At 42.2% G+C, this 20452-nt stretch overlaps 1 protein-coding gene across 1 annotated transcript in view; it reads left to right on the top strand.

Moving 5' to 3' along the window:
• LOC126284800 (ras-like protein family member 10B) overlaps positions 1-20452 on the top strand; it is a gene marked incomplete at its 5' end in the record, with an annotated part of 86599 nt that overhangs the window by 41890 nt on the left and 24257 nt on the right. The window contains one exon of the mRNA XM_049983962.1: positions 15118-15262. Coding sequence (XP_049839919.1) covers positions 15118-15262 — 145 coding nt within the window. The remainder of the gene's footprint in view (positions 1-15117; positions 15263-20452) is intronic.

Below are 20452 nucleotides of genomic sequence, written 5' to 3'. Positions count from 1 at the left end.
TATTTCAACATTTGTTTCCGCCAAAAAAAATCCTATCCAAGCATGCTTTCTGGATTCTGTTCACATCCTCTTTCGAAAATAGTTTTTCTCCACTGTACACTACTTTTTTTGGCAAAACCTTTTTCTTATAGCTTCTCAATGCTTTTCTTCCAATTCATCATAGTTAGTTTCTTATACAGTCTACCCCCTCTTAAGCTAACTTAAACCTACGTAGCTCAGATGCTAAACTAAGGGACGAGGTAATGCAGCAACACAAAACAATTAATACAAACAGCAATAACAAAAAAAATAGAAATTGGCAAAGCAAGCAGCAGTAAATGTAATAACTTATATCTAAACATGACAAACTCACAAGCAGAAAAAAATAGTACACTAAAGTCAACAATGCAGATAAGGGAAATGTATATTCACATCTTAATGTCTATGAAATTAAAGTGGCACACAACAAAATCTAATTCTAAAAAAAATTACCAAGTACTGGAAAAGAAAATTATATATGCAGTTACTGTTACTAGTCCCTTCTTATTGTTCTTTCCTTTCCAAGTGCTCCTTTTTTGAAGAATGTGGATCATAAAATTATTATTTAACATATCTGTTGACAGAAAGTTTTCACATTAGCAAATGCATTGAATTTTATTTTATAAAACCAATGCTGTAACACAGCTGGAAAACAGATATCAAACGAAACAACCAACTATGAAAGGCAAAGCATAAAAATATCATTCAGTAGTCATGTGACATTTCATAAGTCAGTAGAAGTTCTCTCAACTCTCGTAGAAAGACACTTGTCATAATCAGATGTGCAGATGTAAGAATATTTCCAAGAAATTAGCGTGTCGTATTTGCGGTGCTTTCTACAAAGGAATGTCAGTAGCGAGGATAGTGGCCTCTTTATTTTTTTCTCTACCTGTGCCTCTGAAAGGCACACACTAATGGCTTGTTTCCAGGTGGCTGTCGCCCAGTTGGGTGCCCACGACGCATTATGTGCAGGTGGTCACTTAACTTTCTTACCGAAATATTTACGACACCAGTTTCCGCTACAGTGGCAGTCTCATATAAAAATATTTTCACAGGTTGAGAATTTGCGTTACAAATGTGTAGAAAATAAAATCCTATAAATATAATAGTGTCCAAAAAATTTTCGTCGCCATTCTAATACATTCACGCATTTACATACATTTCATCTCTTAATGTACGATTCTTGGTTTCCAACATCCTTTTCCACAAATCAGAGTCCCTAACCACTACTCATTATTCTTACCTTATTATACATATACATATTCGTAGGCACTTCTTCAATATTTTATCATAATAAATACGTAGCACAATCAAATTCCTCACATAGCATCAGCCTATTGTCCATAAACATACCGCAACAGCGTAATACACATCGTCATCATAACATCATAAAACCTCAGGCAAATCTCAAAATCGTCGTGGCTTCCTTAAGTAATTTCAAAACCTAAAAAAAAAAATTCTGTGCTCATGTCAAAAGTGTTATCTGTCTCAAACGTACTTTAAAAATCATGATCCCATACCAAATACATCATTCAAAGCTCTCATAGTATCACAATGGTTCCAAAAAAATATGAACATTTCACAAAGTACAGACAAAATAGAATTTCATAATTGTGAAGTTATCCAACTGTGTAATTACGTAAACATCTGTCACTGATGTAGTAAAAAAAAATGTTTGTTTCTCTGTTAAATAATCAGATCGCTGTGTAATTTATGTGTTAGAGAAATATGGTACCGATGTGTAAAGTTGTATAAGCAAATACCATATTAGCTAGGGCTCCTTGTGCTTGCCAAACACATGGTACACAAAGTAAGCGTGTACCCCCCCTGAGGATAAATGTAATTATACCCTCAGGTGTTACAGATTACAGCAATGGAATGAAATGTATCACGAAAAATTTTCTTTGTAATTCAACAATCTTGAAAAATAAATGGTTTAAGTACCAAATTAATCACTCAAATTCGTGCCCTGTAGTGCTAAAGATAGGATAATTCTGTGGAACTGTCGTAGTTACCGTCCTCTGTAAGCAAAGTTCTGCTGAAGTCAATGTACTTACCTCATCGTAAACGAAAGTGAAATGCTTTCCGTATAGATATCGTAGTTATTACGTACCTTACCGTGATCAAGAAAGTACTATAATGTAACGTATTGTTGTGCTACGATGAAGACTGTCTCTTTGTAGCTATACCACAAAAGTTACTACTAAAACCTGTTTTACTTTCCAGAATAATACAGAAAAATTGTGCAGATATAAAACAGATACATCGCAAAAGCAACTATGTAAATCGTGTCACATATGAGTAGTGTCGTGATATAATTGTGTAGCTATCAGGGAAACCAAATGCTAAGCCATCTTTAATCTCACCGAAAGTACTTCAAATAAAGAATGTATATTCAAGTAAACCAAAATGTTGCATTAAAATCTCATTAGCAGTACTGGTAAATGTTCTAAGTATGTTAGCATTATAGTCGTTACGTAGTCATGCAACTAACAACCAAGAATGTACACACACAATAACACTGTGACATCTGTTCACTATAACAATGCACTCGTAAATACTGTCTAAATATGTTCAGTAGGTTCTAGACTAGATAGTAAACTTCAAACATTGTTGCACATTAACAGTTTATAAGTCTGAAATAGCATACTTGTAATGTAAAGTGAAAAGTTATATGCCAAAGACAAAGTTAAAAAGCAGATTATCTTTCAATAAACGGCTTTACATGTGAAATGTAGTACTATCCTTTATTCTTCCTAGTGCTCGGAGTTAACTTGAACGCAATTATCATGCGGTATACGTCGGTAAAGAATACTGGAATTTTTCTCAAGGTTAGCGTCTATGTTATTTTTCTCTGAGCCAGCCGGCGCACGCGGCTGTCTGCGGTGCGAGTCATTGTATGTCTCTTTGTTGGCGCGCGTCTATTGGTATTAGGAGACCTAACTTCTACAAATTCACCTTGTCGAGAGGGCCCTGTCCTGTAGGAATCCCGCCAGTTCTGATGCAATTCAGGTCTATCATTTTGTCGGTAGTTTACATAGTTTCTTGTTTGTCGGTCATGTGGTGGAGAATTCCTCCCGGAATTATCACTGGACTGTGGACCGTTGCGTCTGAAGTTATTGTGTCTCCCGTAATAATAATTTACTGGTTGCCATATTGTCTGTTTCTATGATTGTCTGTGTCATATTCATTACCCAGGAAATGCGATCTTTCTCTGTAACTATTTTTACTCTGCCAACGGTTATCATATGGGTGGTGTCTGTTTTGGTCACGATTTGTGTTGTGAGAATAGCCTTGTCGAGTCCAGTTATAATTTGTTTCATCCCGGAATTGCGACGGATGTGACCTGTAATTCTTGTTTTCCTGTTTTCGCGTTGCGCGATTGTCAGTGTCAATTTCTAATTCTTTTAAGAGTCCCTGAAAAGCTTCAATGTCGTCTTTGCAACGTCCTGCCAAAATAATATGTCGTAAATGTTCAGGCAATTTGATTAAGCAAATGCGGATGAGTTCTGAGGGGCTGTATGGGTTTGAAAGATATTGATTCTTACGTAACATGTTTGCAAAATATTTCACAAGACTGGAAAATTCAGATTGTTCGAAATGTTTCATCATAATGATACTATGTTTTACTCGGTCTTGTGTAGCTTGAGACCAATATGCAGAGAGGAAGGCATGATAAAATTCTCCTTCACTGTGACAATCGTGAATGACCGATCGCATTCTTACAGCTGGTTCATTCGCCAAGTAGCCACACATAAATTCTAATCTGTGCTCTAAGGACCAGTTGGGAGGAAAACAATGAGAGAATTGATGGAGCCACGCTTGTGGATGAATGTCGTTGCCAGAATTCTTAAATGTTTTGAATTTACGTGCAGTAATGAACAGCTTATAGTCAAAATCATCGTGTCGGCGGGTAGCATATCGGTTCCATCTCAAAATTGAGTGTACCTTGCCAATTTCTTTCATGATTGCCGAAATACCCTGTGTTATTATTTTGTGGCTTTTGCGTATTTCTAAGTCCCTCTTCCAGTGTTGGAGCGCGAGTGTCCTCTGAAATATGTAATTCTTGTATTACTTGAGCCAACTGATCTTGTACTTCCCGCATTTCTCTTTTGTACTGTGTGTTGATTTGATTTTGATTCTGTTTGAATTTTCTAATTTGTTCATACTCTTCAGTGTCAGTGAAGGCTACAGATTTTGTGTCATTGAGATCATCACCTCCCTTTATAGATAAGTTGATCTGAAAGTTCGGTTACTTTATCCGATAGTGAAATTATTTCCTCTGTGTGTCTTTCTGAACCAATTTTCAGAGTATCTACTGTGTCCTTTAAAGTCTTTTGAGTTTTTGCAAGTTGCGTAACCGAATCGGCAGATGCAACTGAGTAAGTTTTAGCTGTCAAGGTCTCATGATTTTCATGAAAAATAGTTTGCAGTTCTTTTATGGCTGCTTTGTGATTCTGTAATGCATTTTCATGCCGCGAAAAAATAGGTTGAAAATGCTCACAAATTTGTGTTTTTACGTCATTACAGACTTTTTGACATTTCGATTCGATGTTATGTAACTCATTAGTTAAATCTTCACGTGTTTGTTCAAGTGTGGTGTCTAACTTTTGAAGCTTTTGTTCCATTGTGTCTAACTTTTGAAGATTTTGTTCCATTGTGTCTAACTGTTGCTGTATTTGTCTCTGATTTTGTCTCATTTGCTGCATTAATTGCAATAATAATGTATTAGTGTCTGGAATCTGTTCCTCTATGCTTTTCGGCAGTGCATTTGCACCGGCAACATTCACAGTTTGACAAGCAGAAAATGTGTCTTGACTTATTTAGGAAAAACGGTGAGGACGCAAAACCTGAATGTACAGTATTTTCTAGATTGTGTCCTGTCGTTTCAGATTCCTGACGTGAACTGTTGCCGACCGATCGATCGATAATGCTTCCCTGTTCACTAATTGTTTCAATGTCTACACCATTATTTGCAGCCCGTTCCATTTCCCTATGCACTATTACCAAATTACTACTTTCAACATTAGTTAATTCAATACATGGTGGCGCTAACATACTGCTTCGTCTTGACTGTAATTTCTCAGTTTACTTTGGAGCCTAGTATTACGTTTTTCACACGCCATTATTGTCACAATATTTCACACGACAACACAGAAAAACACAATTTGAAGAGCAAAAATAAGAGAACACATTAATATAGCACTGAAAATAATATCTAGTTAATTGCAAGCGCAGCTGCGAAATATTGGTGCAAAATCTACATGCATGCCAGAACTGTGTTACTGTACAACAATGAAAGACTACAACAACAAAGGAGATTCTCTCTACAATTACGCGCTAGCCATAAACAAAGTCTACACTTATTACACAAACTACAAGAAAAAAAATCTGAAGATTCCAGTGAGGTATCCTCGGCTAAGGTTCAATATATGAAACGACCCCTTAGAAAAATTATACACGACTGTGCTTAAACTGACACACAATAGTTTTTAGCGCAACGCAATCTGAATTTCAATAATCCCTACAACAGAATGGCCCTGACTAACATTAACCTATATGTTTCACAAATCACATCTCACAAAAATCTTCGTTACTCAAGCTACTGCAATACAGCGAGCGCCACTAGTGCCAGCTAACTAAAAGATTCAAACTACGGAAGTCACTGCCTACTGATAGGCACAGTTAGCAAATGAAAGATTTTAATAGAGAACAAACAACGTATTTACCTTTATAGTCATAATATATATATATATATATATATATCAGTTCATGACACCAATTCTTACAAATTTCAAAACTCCGCCATCTCTCTCCCCACGTCCACCACTGCTGGCGGCTCACCTCCAACTGCGCAACGCTACGCGCTGTTAGCATCCAGCTGCCTCTGCCCGACACTACAATGGCAGACAACAATGCAAACTAGCCACAGACTGCGCACAGCACAGCCAGTGATTTTTCATACAGAGCGCTATCAGGCAGATGCCATCTTTATTGAATTCCGGTGCGTTATGATGGCAACAGTTGGCATAGGAGTCGGACTTCGTGTCGGAATTGCAACAGACACTCGTTGCACTCATTACAGTTACGTCATTCTTCGTTGAATTTCCGTTCCTCACAGTCCTTCCGATTCCGCCAATGCACCGTCCTAAAGTTCTTTTGAAGCCTCTATTTCTCTTATCTTAGGACTAATGAGTGCTTTGGACGGTCGATGCGGGCACGTGCTCGCTCTTTTGTCACGTGGCTGTTGCCCCATGTCCATCGAGTGGCCAGGATGGGGCCTCACCGCTTTTATAGGGACCACACCTCAACTTCCGTAGCCAATGGCTTCACGATCATTTCTGTGGTTTACATTTTACAACCTCCGACTACTTTCTGCCTGAACGACCCTAAATCATTCAGGTCATTGCCAAGTATTACAAAATGATCTTATCATTGCAGAGATTTCGTAACAGACTTTGAAATTGGATGGCACCAAAGAAGGTTCAATACCTTAAAGTTTTAAACATGACTACTTGGTTCAGTGACCGTTTCTAAACTAAAATTGAAACAATTGTTTTTAGTCTTATTGACCAGGTTCCAACACTTCTAAGAATGCCTTAATCAGAAGTAAAACAATTAAAGTGGCCTATAACAGTTACAAATTTATAGAACAAGACATTTTTTATTTAAAGTGTAAGTACTGACTAACAATAAGACAGAGGCAGTACTTGCATTCCACATATAAAATAATTAACACGCCAGGAGGGCTTTAATCACAAAATATGTAAAAATGACTGCGGAAAGCGAGCCGCTATGGGCTGCTCGCACCTGTACAGCAACATTTTGCCACCTGCACAGGCCTAAATTGATGCTTTAAGCACCTTTTTGCTTTCCACTGTTGAAGAGCAACTCGTGGATGGCGGTTGCATTACTCAACACGATCGAGCACCTATTCATAGTGCACGGCCAGTGGCGGACTGGTTACACGACAATAACATCCTTGTAATGGACTGGCCTGCTCAGGACACTGACTTGGATCCTATAGTGCACCTTTGGGATGTTTTTGAAAGCCGACTTATTGCCAGGCCTCACAGACCGAGATTTATACCTTTCCTCAGTGCAGCACTCCGTGAAGAATGGACTGCCGTTCACCAAGAAACCCTCCAGCACCTGGATGAACGTATGTCTGCGAGAGTGGAAGATGTCATCAAGGCTAAGGTTGGGTCAAAACCATATTGAATTCCAGCATTATCGATGGAGGGTGCCACGAAAGTCATTCCTAGCCAGGTGTTGTAATACTTTTGATCACATAATGTACGCAACAAACCTAACTTACATATACCAGGGATACGATCTTAATTGCTTAAACCTACTAGAGAAACTACCTTGGTCAACGATAATTGTGACGGTCTACGCTGACTACGGCACTTCTACAACTCTAGTCAGTAAGCGCGCTAAATGAGATGTTTTTATTTCAGCGTGTTTTTGAGAGCAATTTGATTGGAAGCTGAATGAGGGTGATTTGTGGAAAAGAGGGTGCGTTGAATGAGAAAGTTCTGAACATTTTCTCTACCGCAGTGAGGAATACGAATTTGGGTTTGATAGAGCTACATTGTGAAACCTGTTGACGCTGCATATAACCCTGCTTCCCTAATGCCATCAGTGCCAACAGCAACCTCGCGTTTGCATGTACACTGTGAGCGCAACTGAATTAGGGACTGCTGTCATGTTGCGGGATGCAAGTTCCTGTCCCCACGACTAATGGAATAGCCTGGTGCGTCTCGTGGCTTTGATGTCGCCAGGTCTGTGCTGCCCACCGACGGTATGGCGGAGTGCATGAGATGCTATAAGTGCGATGCAGTTAGTTGTTATGATCAGGTCCTGGATGCCCCACGTGCGTTACTTCCCATCCCTTCAGTCGTGAGGGCATTCGCGTGCCACTGTGTTAAGGTTCCACCGTCAGTACTTCGATGTCGGAGAACTGTTGTCACCAGTGGAAGAAACAACGTGTTTCTGACTATTGCTGTCGAATAATGCGGATTTTAGCATCAGTTACATAAGCCACAGTAAAACAAATCACTCGCACATCAACGCTGGACAACCATTGCGCCAACAACCGCGTCCTAGCTTCAAACGTCCCCTTAGAAAAAATAGTGAATTACTGTGCTGATAAACTTCTTACATTATTTTATTTTCAAACAGCTGAGCAGAACTGAACGTACTCAGGGATTTCACTCTTTCCCTATTCTGCTCAACACTAAACTGACACACAATATTTTTTAGCGCAACATAATCTGACTGTCAATAATCCCTAGAAAAGAATGGCCCTGATTAACATGAACCTATACCTTTCATGTATCACTTCCCTCACAAAAATCTTCGTTACTCGAACTATTGCAATACAGCGAGCGCCAATACTGCCAGCTATATAAAAGATTCTAACTACTGAAGGCACTAACTACTGATAGGCATAGTTAGCAAATGAAAGATTTTGATAGAGAACAAACAATGTATTTACCATAGTAGTGTTCCAAAGTCATAATATATAACAGTTCATGAATCCAGTCTTACAAATTTACTGTGTGTGATGGACACACGTCCAGATCATCCGCTCTCAAAATTCCGCCATCTCTCTCCCCACATCCACCACTGCTGGTGGCTCACCTCCAACTGCGCAACGCTACGCGCTGTTAACAGCCAACTGCCCAACACTACAATGGCCAACAACTATGCAAACCAGCCACAGACTGCACACAGCATAGCCAGTGATTTTTCATACAGAGCGCTACATGGCGTTACCAACATAAAAACCTAAACAGCCTACTTACAAGCTTATCGTACGTCAGGTGATGAACGTGGACTCTGTTCTGCAGTGTCAAGATATATGGAGGTACACACCCTTAGGAGGCCATGAGTAGACTGAAAACTAATGACATAGTGTGGTCGATTTATGTTTTGTATTCGTGGTAATATTAATGTAGCCTATTCTTATTTGACAGGCTTTTTAGACGTTGGCTTTAGAAAAATAGCCATTGTTTGCTGGAAGCTTCGTGGCAAAGGTTTTGAAAATTTATGTGAGCTGTACAATGGAGTACATGAACATGAGCCACCAACGGTATCAGACTTCATGTAAACAAATTCACACGAAGAAGAAGTTGCTTTAATGGGGAACATCCCGGACAATTATCAACGTCTAACGGCGTAGTCCAGAGATCGAGGAGGCTGAGTCGTAAAGTGAACATTTCAGTATCCTCTGTCTGACGCAATCTTCGTTCTATGGTAAGGAAGACGGCGTATTGCATCCAGGTAATACATCACCTGGAGGAGGAACATCGTGCCTCCAGTGTGGAAATATGTGATTTTGGTGGCAGTGTGTAACTGGAACCCGTTGCACAACCTCCTTTGCTCACACGATGCCACACATTACACATGGGATTCTGCGAACCGTCAGAACTGTCCGATATGGGTCGGCAACCTTTCTAATGAAGTGCAGGAATTGCAGAAAAATCCACCGAAACTGCACGTAAGGTTAGGGACGACCAAAACTAAGAATTACAGACCACTTGATTTTACAAAGGGAGCAATAACAGGTAACAGTTATTTCGACATTTATAATCATTTTTTGGAACCACAATTTGAGTATGATGTAATTCTGAAGACCGCTCTATACCAGGAGGACGAGGCTTCTCCCTATGTTCTGTCGTTATTCGTGATTACCGTAACCACGTGTTTTCTGAACGGTGGACTAGCAGAGAGTTGGCATCCTTCGCGTAGGAATACGTCTCTTCTCTAAGGATTAAAACCAGCACACAGCGTTGTTTGCGTGATCGGCTTGTGGACGCGCCTAGTAGCATCAGACCTGAGCAGCTATGGAATACATTCCTTGCTACGGTCGAAAGGTGGTCTACGTGTCGACATTCAGGGTGGACACGTTGAACTTCAATGATTTCTACTGCCTCATATGTGCCTTATTGTACAAATGTACTTTTTCTATATTAAACATATGTTCCATGAGAATGAATCGTTACTCTTGGGTCGGCCGGGGTGGCCGAGCGGTTCTAGACGCTACAGTCTGGAACCGCGCGACCGCTACGGCCGCAGTTTCGAATCGTGCCTCGGGCGTGTATGTGTGTGATGTCCTTAGGTTATTGAGGTTTAAGTAGTTCTACGTTCTACGGGACTGATGACCTCAGAAGTCGTCCCATAGTGCTCAGAGCCATTTGAAACATTTTGTTATTCTTGGGAGATACCGTATCACAGGTAATTTTCTGTATTTATTGTATGTCATAAGTTAATAACAACCGGACCAAGAATCGAGCCTGGGAGGAATGTAATTGGAGGTGTAAGACCTATTACAACGAACGTTCATTAGGGTATTTCTCTCATTTGAATAACAGTTATCGGACAAGAGCTGCATACGGATTTAATTGACATAAATGATCGAACTGCGCAAATCCACAGAGAAAAGGAGAACTGTATCTTAGTAACCTACATGGAAATGCGAAGGAGCCAGACAATGTGTCATACGTATTCCACAAAATCGTATGAGGCTGTGATAAATTTGAAATACGTTCCAAAGGTAAGTTTTGTTTTGAGACCATTCATGAGACCTGATTTGGGTTTTCACACAGCAGTGCATCGTCACTAAATGGCACCTATCAGAGTTCGAACTGTTAATCATGCAACCACGTTAATATTGTTACACACGGTCGTAACCAGAATATCTGAGCTAGGTAAGACACTGTCTTGTCGACCTTCCAACATCCATTAAAGAACTTCCATAAACTCGTCTTGAAGATTTGAGTCAACTGCCCAAAGAAATTATGAAACAATAAGGAGCAAAAGAAGCATCCACGCCGTCTTCCTCACTTTACATAGTAAACCTTTTGTTCACGACGAAATTGCAAATAGCACTTGGATATCTTATGTCTAGTGAACCGCTTTCGTTGTTAGTGAATTATTTTGTCTATTCGAAACATGAGCGTATACTTTCCCAGATAGAGACCGAAAATCTTTTCTGGGAAGATGTTGATAGAAATTTTCAGTGATTGCTCACATGTTTCCTTTCAGTTTCATTCATTATATTTGCTGTTTATCCCAATATTTTCTGTAATCAGAATTTCGCGTTCTTGCTAATGTTTAGTCTTTTGTTTTACCAAATATGCCCCGTCTCTGAATTTCGTAACATCCGTCTGCAGCTCCGCATTTCAAATTGCTCCAAGTTCCCTTTCTTATTGTCCTGCGTTTCAGATTTAAAGCTTTTGAAGCTTACTCCCTTGCCATATTACTTGGAATATACAAGAAAAACACTAGTGGACATCGGTCTACAGGAACGGTTCCACAAAACAGTGCGCCCAAGATCTTAGTTACTGGGGGAGTCAAATGATTACAGTTATGGACTCGGCAATTTAATGCTTAGTATGATGCTCCTCGAAAGTCTTTGGTATGTAAACCCACCGTGAACTGTTGTAAGACTGGAAAAAAATCGAGATGTAGCTGAACTGAAGAACACCACAAATTAAGCAGGCTGATAGATCAAGAAACTAGACGGTTCTGCACAGAAGATTAAGAAATTAGGTTCTCCATAGGATCGCCGAAGAATGGAATATCTTGAAAACTATCTAGGAGAGTGGCCGGGATAATGAAGCGCGTGTTAATATGAGAGAGTTACTTCCTCGCCAGTAGTGGGAGCTGTAGAGAACAGAGTCTGCAAGGGAAAATTGGAAGTACAGAACAAATCATTTTGGGTTCAAGGAAGAGGAAATCGCGACAAACCGCATGAAAAAACTGGCAGAAGCAAAACAAGGCCCTTACCCTGTGCACAACAGAGGGCATTCTGGATCGCCTCCTTCTCTGCCATTTACAGGAGATCCAAACTAGTACGTGCGGTTTAATTTACTGAAGCTTATGTTCTGAGCAACACTATGGTTGATTATTTCCATCATTCTTTAGCCGCAGAGATATAATTACGCTAGGAACGATATTTAGGAAACCTTAAACAAGAAGAGTGACATGAGGAGTGGAATAATGGGAACAATCCGAAGACCTTATGTTATTTCCAATGTTCGCCATTTTGTGTAGAAATCATAAGCGTGTTTTCAATTCTTGATTTTACGTGTACGTTTCCTAAATCGACCAACGCCATAACGAAGCTCCTACCTCCTTTTCAGAGAAATAATCACATGATGGTTCCCAGTATGACAACGGCCACAGTTTCGATAGGCGGCTCTCATCACTCATTCTGGTTTAGATGGACGATTTCATGCCAGTTGTGCAAAACATTAAGCTTCATAAATGAAATGACCAGATGTTGTCTGGATTTGACTCTAACAAGCAGAAGGGATAGGCGAAGTCCATAACGTACTTACTGTATGTTTTACTTACGTAACCACGGAGGTTGTGTCTAGTCATAGTGTGCCGTTCGTAATCAATGAACTCACTTTTGGGACACTATCAGAAATAGACGCATTATACTGTATCCTTTTTATGGATTTGATAAATATTGCGGTACAGTGTCCATGACCTCTGTTGCTGGTATCTTGATTTCCTCCACAGTACCTGAAAGAAAATTGAAGTACATAGAAGAGAAGGTGAGATGACACTGTAAACATCGTTTATGTCACGTCATCGGCTGGTATGGAAATGACTAGAGCTAGAATTCTCTGGGATAGTAGAACGGCAGTCAGAGTGCATCAGTGTGTTCACCATGCTTGGTATGGTATACAAAGAGGCGTGAGCAGTATCAAATGTTGATGATGATATTTGGTTTGTTGGGCGCTCAACGGCCTGGTTATCAGCACCAGTGCAAATTTCCAATCTTTTCACCGTCATGTCTCGCCACTTTCGTGGTTTATGATGAAAAGATTAGGACAAAGCAAACAGTCTCCTGGCAGAGAAAATCGCCGACGAAGCCGGGAATCGAACCTGGGACCCCGTGATCCAGAGGCAGCAACGCTAGCCACTAGACCTCCCGCTGAGGACGTCAGGTGTTTAGTGATCATTGAGTGATCACTGTGAAGGACTCGGAGATGCCTTGTGCTCGTGTGACACACATGATCAGTATCTGAAAGTTAGAACTGGGCTCGGTTTTGTGCCTCCGTTGGGCCAGCTTGTCTTACTGAGATGCATCCAGATTTGTGAGACATCCGCATATGCCAATGGTCCGATGTTGAACTGTATGGGAAAGTGAAGACCGGCAAACACGGCGTCAAGGTTCCGGTTGACCACGTCTGAGCATCAGAAAGGAGGCTGTCGTACCATCCACCGAGTACGTCGTAACCCTTTTAAATCTATGCCTGTCGTTCGAGAACAAGTGTCATCCCATACCATTGGTCTGTGACCAACATCCAGATGAGGGAGTTACGGTAGCATACATTAGTTTCCGTTAACACCACAACACCAACACAGGCGTTTGGAGTGGCACTGTGCCTGGGAAATACGGAATGCTGATGAATGGCGTCGTATGGGGTTCAGCGACGTATCACGAATCTGCGCTATCCCGGCGTTCCATCGTCGGCGAGTATGGCTTCAACGTGCATATAGGTCCCATTCTTTCAATGTTTTGGAGAGGCAAAGCGGTGTTACTCTTCACTTCACAGTGTCAGGAGCAATCGGAGTGGTCAGTTGATTGATTTGGGGTAGGGGACCAAACAGCGAGACCATCAGTCCTGTCAACTTATTGAAGGATGGAGAATGAAGTCGGCCGTGTCCTTTCAGAGGAACGATACCGGCATTTTCCTCAAGCGATTTAGGGAAATCACGGAAAACCTAAATCAGGATTGCCGGACGCGGATTTGAAACGTTCGTACTCCCGAATGCGAGTCCAGTTGCAAACCACTGCGCCATATTGCTCGGTGAACAATCGGGTATGACTTCAGGTCAAGTGTGGTAGTGACCGAGGGCAATCCTCACAACGGTGGGTCACAGACATCCTCCATCCTGGTATTTACCCCTCAAGCAACAGTTCCGTGGTGTCATTTCTTAATGTGGCAGTGCTCGTCCACACATGGCACGTGTCAGCACGGACTGTCTGTGTGATGCAGAAGCAATCTCATGGCAGGATATCGTGATCTGTCCCCGATAGCTCATTTATGGAATCACTTCGGACGTCACCTTCATCCCTCCGCCATTACCTAGAATGTCAAGAACCACTCATAACAGTTACGGGTCAGCTTTCCTAAGGAGAAGACACACTTAGCAACCGAATCATTGCACACATCCAGGACAGACGAGCTGCTTCTGCATTCTGATAAATGGGCTCGTACCGCAAGTCTTTGTAAATTTAATTAGATTTTGTTGTCACCGTAATAACATCACATACCCAAGGAATCCGTGAAGTTTCATCTTCTTCTCTCCTTGACTTAATTAGTTCCTTTTTTCCCTTAAGCAGTGTATTTTAGCTGTCTGTCTGTTTTGGAACGGAGCGAGAGGAAGATAGGCGTTCTATAAGACCTTGGTGTCACTTAATATAGAGACAAGGGCTCTGATGGAAGCGGGTGGGGTAGGTAATCGTTTGCAGTCTTCCTACGAAAAGCGTCTCGGTACTCTCCTGAAGTCACTCGGTTACTACACATACCTTGAGGCAATCGGATGGGAAACTGGACCCTGCTCTACTCTAATCTACGTTTTGTGTCTTTAACACTATGCCACTTCTCTTCCGTTTCTCTCTGCTGCGCAGTGTGTGCATGATCGTCTCCTCTTTGCATACTCTGCGGTCATTCTCTGATGCTCGGGTCTGAGGTGCGCTGCAGCGGTTGAGCAAGTCCACTTTGTTCTCTGTACACATAAAATGTACACCTCTTACCACACTAGGCTTTCACTCCCCCCCCCCCCCCCCTCTCTCTCTCTCTCTCTCTCTCTCTCTCTCTCTCTCTCTCTATTGAGCTAAAAGTCCCAGTCCCTTTTATCACCTAGGTTTTCGGGAGATTTCGCTGGGCCGTAAGGCAAGTGGTAGAAAGGGTGTTCTCCGTCGCAGTACTTAATCGCCCAGTATTTGCAGAAAAGTCCCTGACCCTACAGTGAGTCATAAGAGGAAAGGAATGAAAAGTGTCAGAAAAACCTCTGTTTCCTGTGTTCTCATGTTTGCGGCTTTTCCACTGTTTACTTGCTACTTTGCAGGTGTTCGACCTGGCTGACGCGGCATCCTTCCAGTTCGCCCGCACCCTTCTGGAGCAGCTGTCGGAGAGCCGCGACATGGCTGACGTCACTATCCTGGTCGTTGGCAACAAGAGCGACCTCCTTCCTGGGAGTCTGGACACTCCAGGTCGGTACTCCTCGTTTGAGTAGTGGACATAATCTGGATTGAAAGTGCGCTAATACAAAGGACATTACAAAATTTAACGGTGAAATTTACACTGCCTGTGTAGCATCGAAAACTCAGTATCTTTACGTAAGAAAGCAATGACCTGAAAATAATCATTCAGACGGTATCGGGTATTGAAATAACAATACGTCGTAGGTGCATGTTTCTCAACTGCTTATGTTTCATGACAATCATCAGCCTTTGCTGTGTTACATAGTTATAAAACATACAATCGCCTATCGTATATCCTCGGTGAAGTTAAGTTTTTCCTACATTGTCAAAGATACAACGTTAATCGTTGTTTGATGCCACATGGTGCATGCTTTGAAAACCAAACGAGTGTAGAAAGAAAAGTGATCCTCAGTGGACATAAATGGCTAAAGATAAATGAAATCCATATTCAGGTTACCGAATATTCAGCACCTTAGTAACCTATCCAGAGCCCTATCATGCATAACTGTCGATATAAATTCAGCTCACCTGGCAAGTATGAGTCCTGTTCCCTTAACCATGATAATAGAAGTTCACACTTCTGTGAGGCGGTTCACGTCACCTCGTTAGAAGGACCTTGGGTAGCTGAGTGCTAACTGTGCACGAACACTGTAATTAAGATTATTTGATCGGCCCTGAGTATCAATTCGCCCGTAGTTCCATGAAATTTTAATTGATTAGTAGCCCAAAATTTTTTATCCTAAAGCAAAAACTGCGCAACAGAACTTTAATTCTGAAACGCCAGAGCGACCGATCACGGATCATACTCTGCTGACATATTAAGTAGTTTTCTTTCACTGGGTACAGGACGCGAAACAGTAGAGGACATAGGGACATGTGTTGGAGGGTGCTTTTGGGGAGGAGTTTAATAAACTAAGTAGCAGCAGAATTAAAATTTATTTCACAAATGGAGCGTATTCGATCGTGGAAACGCTTGAAAATAATTCTATGTTTCCACACGAGGAAACAATACTAACATATCGATCATTTGTCATGGATAGGACCACGGATGTAAAGTGGAGCAACATACAGTATGTGATCAAAATCATCAGGACCCTCCCAGAAACAGACGTTTCTCATATTATGTGCATTGTGCTGCCACCTACTGCCAGGTACTCCTATCAGCGACTTCAGCACTCCAAGCATCAACTGCCAACAGACAGTTGGCAGTTGATGGTTGGTTGGAGTTCTGATGTCACATTTATAGATAGTCTTCACAAATCAGTTATGTTAGCCACTGATTCAGCGTATACGTGGATCGTGGTAACCCTTCCATCATCAGCTAGGACCTGAAGCACCGACACTGATAGCTGCAGAGTACATAACATCATAAGGACGGATGTGGGTGTTCCATTTTCATATAATTCTTAAAAACATTTCACTCTGCTGAAAGGCTGAAATTGTGAAAACGATGTCCCAACGCTGGGATACGAAATGGCCTATCGCACAGGCCCACGCCCTGGGACTTCGACCGTGTCTAATGACGCAGTGTCGCTGTGTGCGAAAATAACGTTCAGCTGCCCCCCCAGGCTGATAATGCAAAGCTTGACGAAGAGCCAGCACCTGAATGTGCCTAGCGGGATGCAATTTTTTTATAACCTCAGCTTACATTAAAAGCGCACAAGCATCCACGTTTCGTACAGGTAGCAAAAGGCACATTTTATATTGACTGTCAGTTGTAATGAAAAACATTCAGCTTCCCACCATGGTCTGCCTTTCTGGAACCGAAAACAAATATTCTGCCCAATTTAATGAGAAAATACCGTCAAAATTATATGACAGGTCCATTGACTGACGGCTTTCAACCATAGTACAAACACTGCTTTAAGTGAGGTAACTTATGTCCTGAAGTATTGCAATGACAACCGTAACGCCCCAATATTGACACTTCTCCACTTCATTAATGCATTTAATACTATCAGCTTTGACATAATGCTCAGAAACCACCGGCCGCGGTGGTCTCGCGGTTCTAGGCGTGCAGTCCAGAACCGTGCGACTTCTACGGTCGCAGGTTCGAATCCTGCCTCGGGCATGGATGTGTGTGATGTCCTTAGGTTAGTTAGGTTTAAGTAGTTCTAAGTTCTAGGGGACTAATGACCACAGCAGTTGAGTCCCATAGTGCTCAGAGCCATTTGAACCAAAAATGCAATTGGGTAATCAGATAGTGGTTTGAATACTACTTCTGAAGCAGACGCCAACGAGTTGTCAGTGGGAACGAAAGTCGTTCTGGTGGTATGTTCATTAAAGAGGGCCACAACGGTTAGTCTTGATCCCTCTACAGTCGGTTTTGTCGTGTAACTACCATTTTTGTACCACTGACTTCTAGCTTATCCTAAGTCACAGAATTGAAGATATCAGTACCCTTATAGCCCAAATATATGTTGATCTGCCTTCAGTGTTTGGTTCAGTGCAAAACCCGGGACTTAAACCTAAATGCGAATGGTCCTCCTCAATTTTAGAATCCATTCACAAATTAATTATTTCACGAATCTACGAACAAGTGCATGACGGTAACAAAGGGACATAACTGAAAACAGTGTACAGCTTCGGGCTAGTTGTGGATGAGCACCTAAACTCGGACGAAAATGCTGTCACCATTTGCAGGAAGACATCCGCTTGCATCAATGTTCACCAGCAATTTCTGGACATATTTCCACAAGATACGAAACGAAAAATCACGCGTTCTGCCGAATTTTCAATATTATGATCTAATCCAACAGGGTCCTTCGCCCTACGCAATCGGAACTAATCTTCTACCCTTGCCCCCGTTACACGTGCAACATGGTATGTATATCCGTGTGACAACATGAAAAATCGCGTCCGATTGGATTATACAAGTCACGAGAAGTAATTCAGCAAAGGGAATAGCAGGCCAATGATTTATGACTCCCTCTCCCCTCAGTCACATCCAAGGTCTTCCACCTCCCTCAGTCCTTCCGTCCTTTCCTAACAGGCCACAAGTGCTCTGATCATTTAGAGCCTACTTTTCTCCCCAATTCATTACCCCTATAACTGTAATTTATTATCCAGTTATGTCTGGTTGTGGATGCTTATTTTGGGCCTTTAATTAATTAATGATTCAAACGTCTGTCACAATGAAACACGGCTGCCCAGATTTATGTCTGACACCATGTCGTCACAGTGACATACCCGAATGTAAAAATGGTATTAAATAAAATTAAAAAAAATCACCTGACTCAGTTCGCATATTGCATGGTTGATGCCTTGGGACCACGAGTAGTAATACACTACTGCCCATTAATATTGCTACACTATGAAGATGACGTGCTACAGATGCGAAATTTAACCGAAGGGAAGACGGTGCTGTGATATGCAAATGATTAGCTTTTCAGAGCATTCTCACAAGGTTGGCGCCGGTGGCGACACCTACAACGTGCTGACATGAGTAAAGTTTCCAACCGATTTCTCATACACAAACAGCAGTTGACTGGCGTAGCCTGGTGAAACGTTGTTGTGATGTCTCCCGTAAGGAGGAGAAATGCATACTATCACGTTTCCGACTTTGGTAAAGGTCGGATTGTAGCCTATCGCGATTGCGGTTTATCGTATCGTGACATTGCTGCTCGCGTTGGTCGAGATCCAGTGACTGTTTGCAGAATATGGAATCGATGGGTTTAGGAGGGTAATACAGAACGACGTGCTGGATCTCAACGGCTTCGTGTCACTAGCAGTCGAGATGACAGGCATCTTATCCGCATGGCTGTAACGGATCGTGCAGCCACGTCCTTCCTTCAGTCAACATATGGGGACGTTTGCAAGACAACAGCCATCTGGACGAACAGTTCGACTACGTTTGCAGCAGCAAGGACTATCAGATCTGAGAGCATGGCTGCGGTTACCCTTGACGCTGCATCACAGACAGGAGCATCATGATGGTCGCATCCGTGTTTGGCGACATCGCGGTGAACGCACATTGGAAGCGTGTATTGTCTTCGCCATACTAGCGTATCACCCTGCGTGATGGTATAGGGTGCCATTGGTTACACGTCTCGGTCACCTCTTGTTCGCATTGACGGCAGTTTGAACAGTGGACGTTACATTTCAGCTGTGTTACGACCCGTGGCTCTCCCTTTCATTCGATCCCTGCAAAAACCCTACATTTCAGCAAGATTATGCACGACCGTATGTTGCAGGTCATGTACGGGTATTTCTGGATACAGAAAATGATCGACTGCTGCCCTGGCCAGCGCATTCTCCAGATCTCTCACCAACTGAAAACGTCTGGTCAATGGTGGCCGACCAACTGGCTCGTCACAATACGACAGTCACTACTCTTGATGAACTGTGTTATCGTGTTGAAGCTGCATGGGCAGCTGTATCTGTACGCGCCATCCAAGCTCGGTTTGACTCAATGCCCAGGCGTATCAAGGCCGTTATTACGGCCAGATGTGGTTATTCTGGGTACTGATTTCTCAGTATCTATGCACCCAAATTGCGTGAAGTTCTAATCACATGTCAGTTGTAGTATAATATATGTGTCCAATGAATACCCGTTCATCATCTGCATTTCTTCTTGGTGTAGCAATTTTTATGGCCATTAGTGTATTTGTTGTTGGTGTCGCAGGCTCTACTGGATTTACACAAAGCGTATACACACTGTGGCAAAACAGGGCACCTAGCGGTACAGTGCAGCATTTCTGTTGGCACTTTCTTCCTCCTTACAAAGCCAGAAACTTCCTCAGGCTGGTGGCTCTATTTCTCAGAGACACATACTTGTTCCTTGCGCGGTTGACTCGGTGGTGCGCGGCGCTAATTTGTTTATTCAGGTGAGCTAAGTCTGTTGGCGCAGCGGGGCCACGTAGTGGACCAGCCAGCAGTTGGATTTCCCCAGGCGCTCAGTATACACAGTCGCTCTGGGGCGGATCTCGCGTGTGGGCCATGCACTCCCAGCCGTCGACTGCCTCTGGGTCCGCCACTAACTGTTCTAACAAGCCAATAATTTTGCATTTGTTGAGTTTCACACCATTTTATACTTTCATTGCGCTGGCGACGTCTTGTAATTGACCTGAAGCATAATTTGTTTTTTTCATGTAACACTACTAGGTAAATGTCTAGAGCTACCCACAAATGACAGCCACATAGGATCATGAAGTGTTGCGATAAAGATCCTCAATGAACATTCACATCCTGCCCAAATTT

Source organism: Schistocerca gregaria, chromosome 8 (assembly GCF_023897955.1).
Source record: "Schistocerca gregaria isolate iqSchGreg1 chromosome 8, iqSchGreg1.2, whole genome shotgun sequence".
Lineage (NCBI taxonomy): Eukaryota > Metazoa > Arthropoda > Insecta > Orthoptera > Acrididae > Schistocerca > Schistocerca gregaria.
The sequence above is the reverse complement of the archived record's forward strand: the minus strand, read 5'-3'. Positions and strand labels throughout refer to the sequence as shown.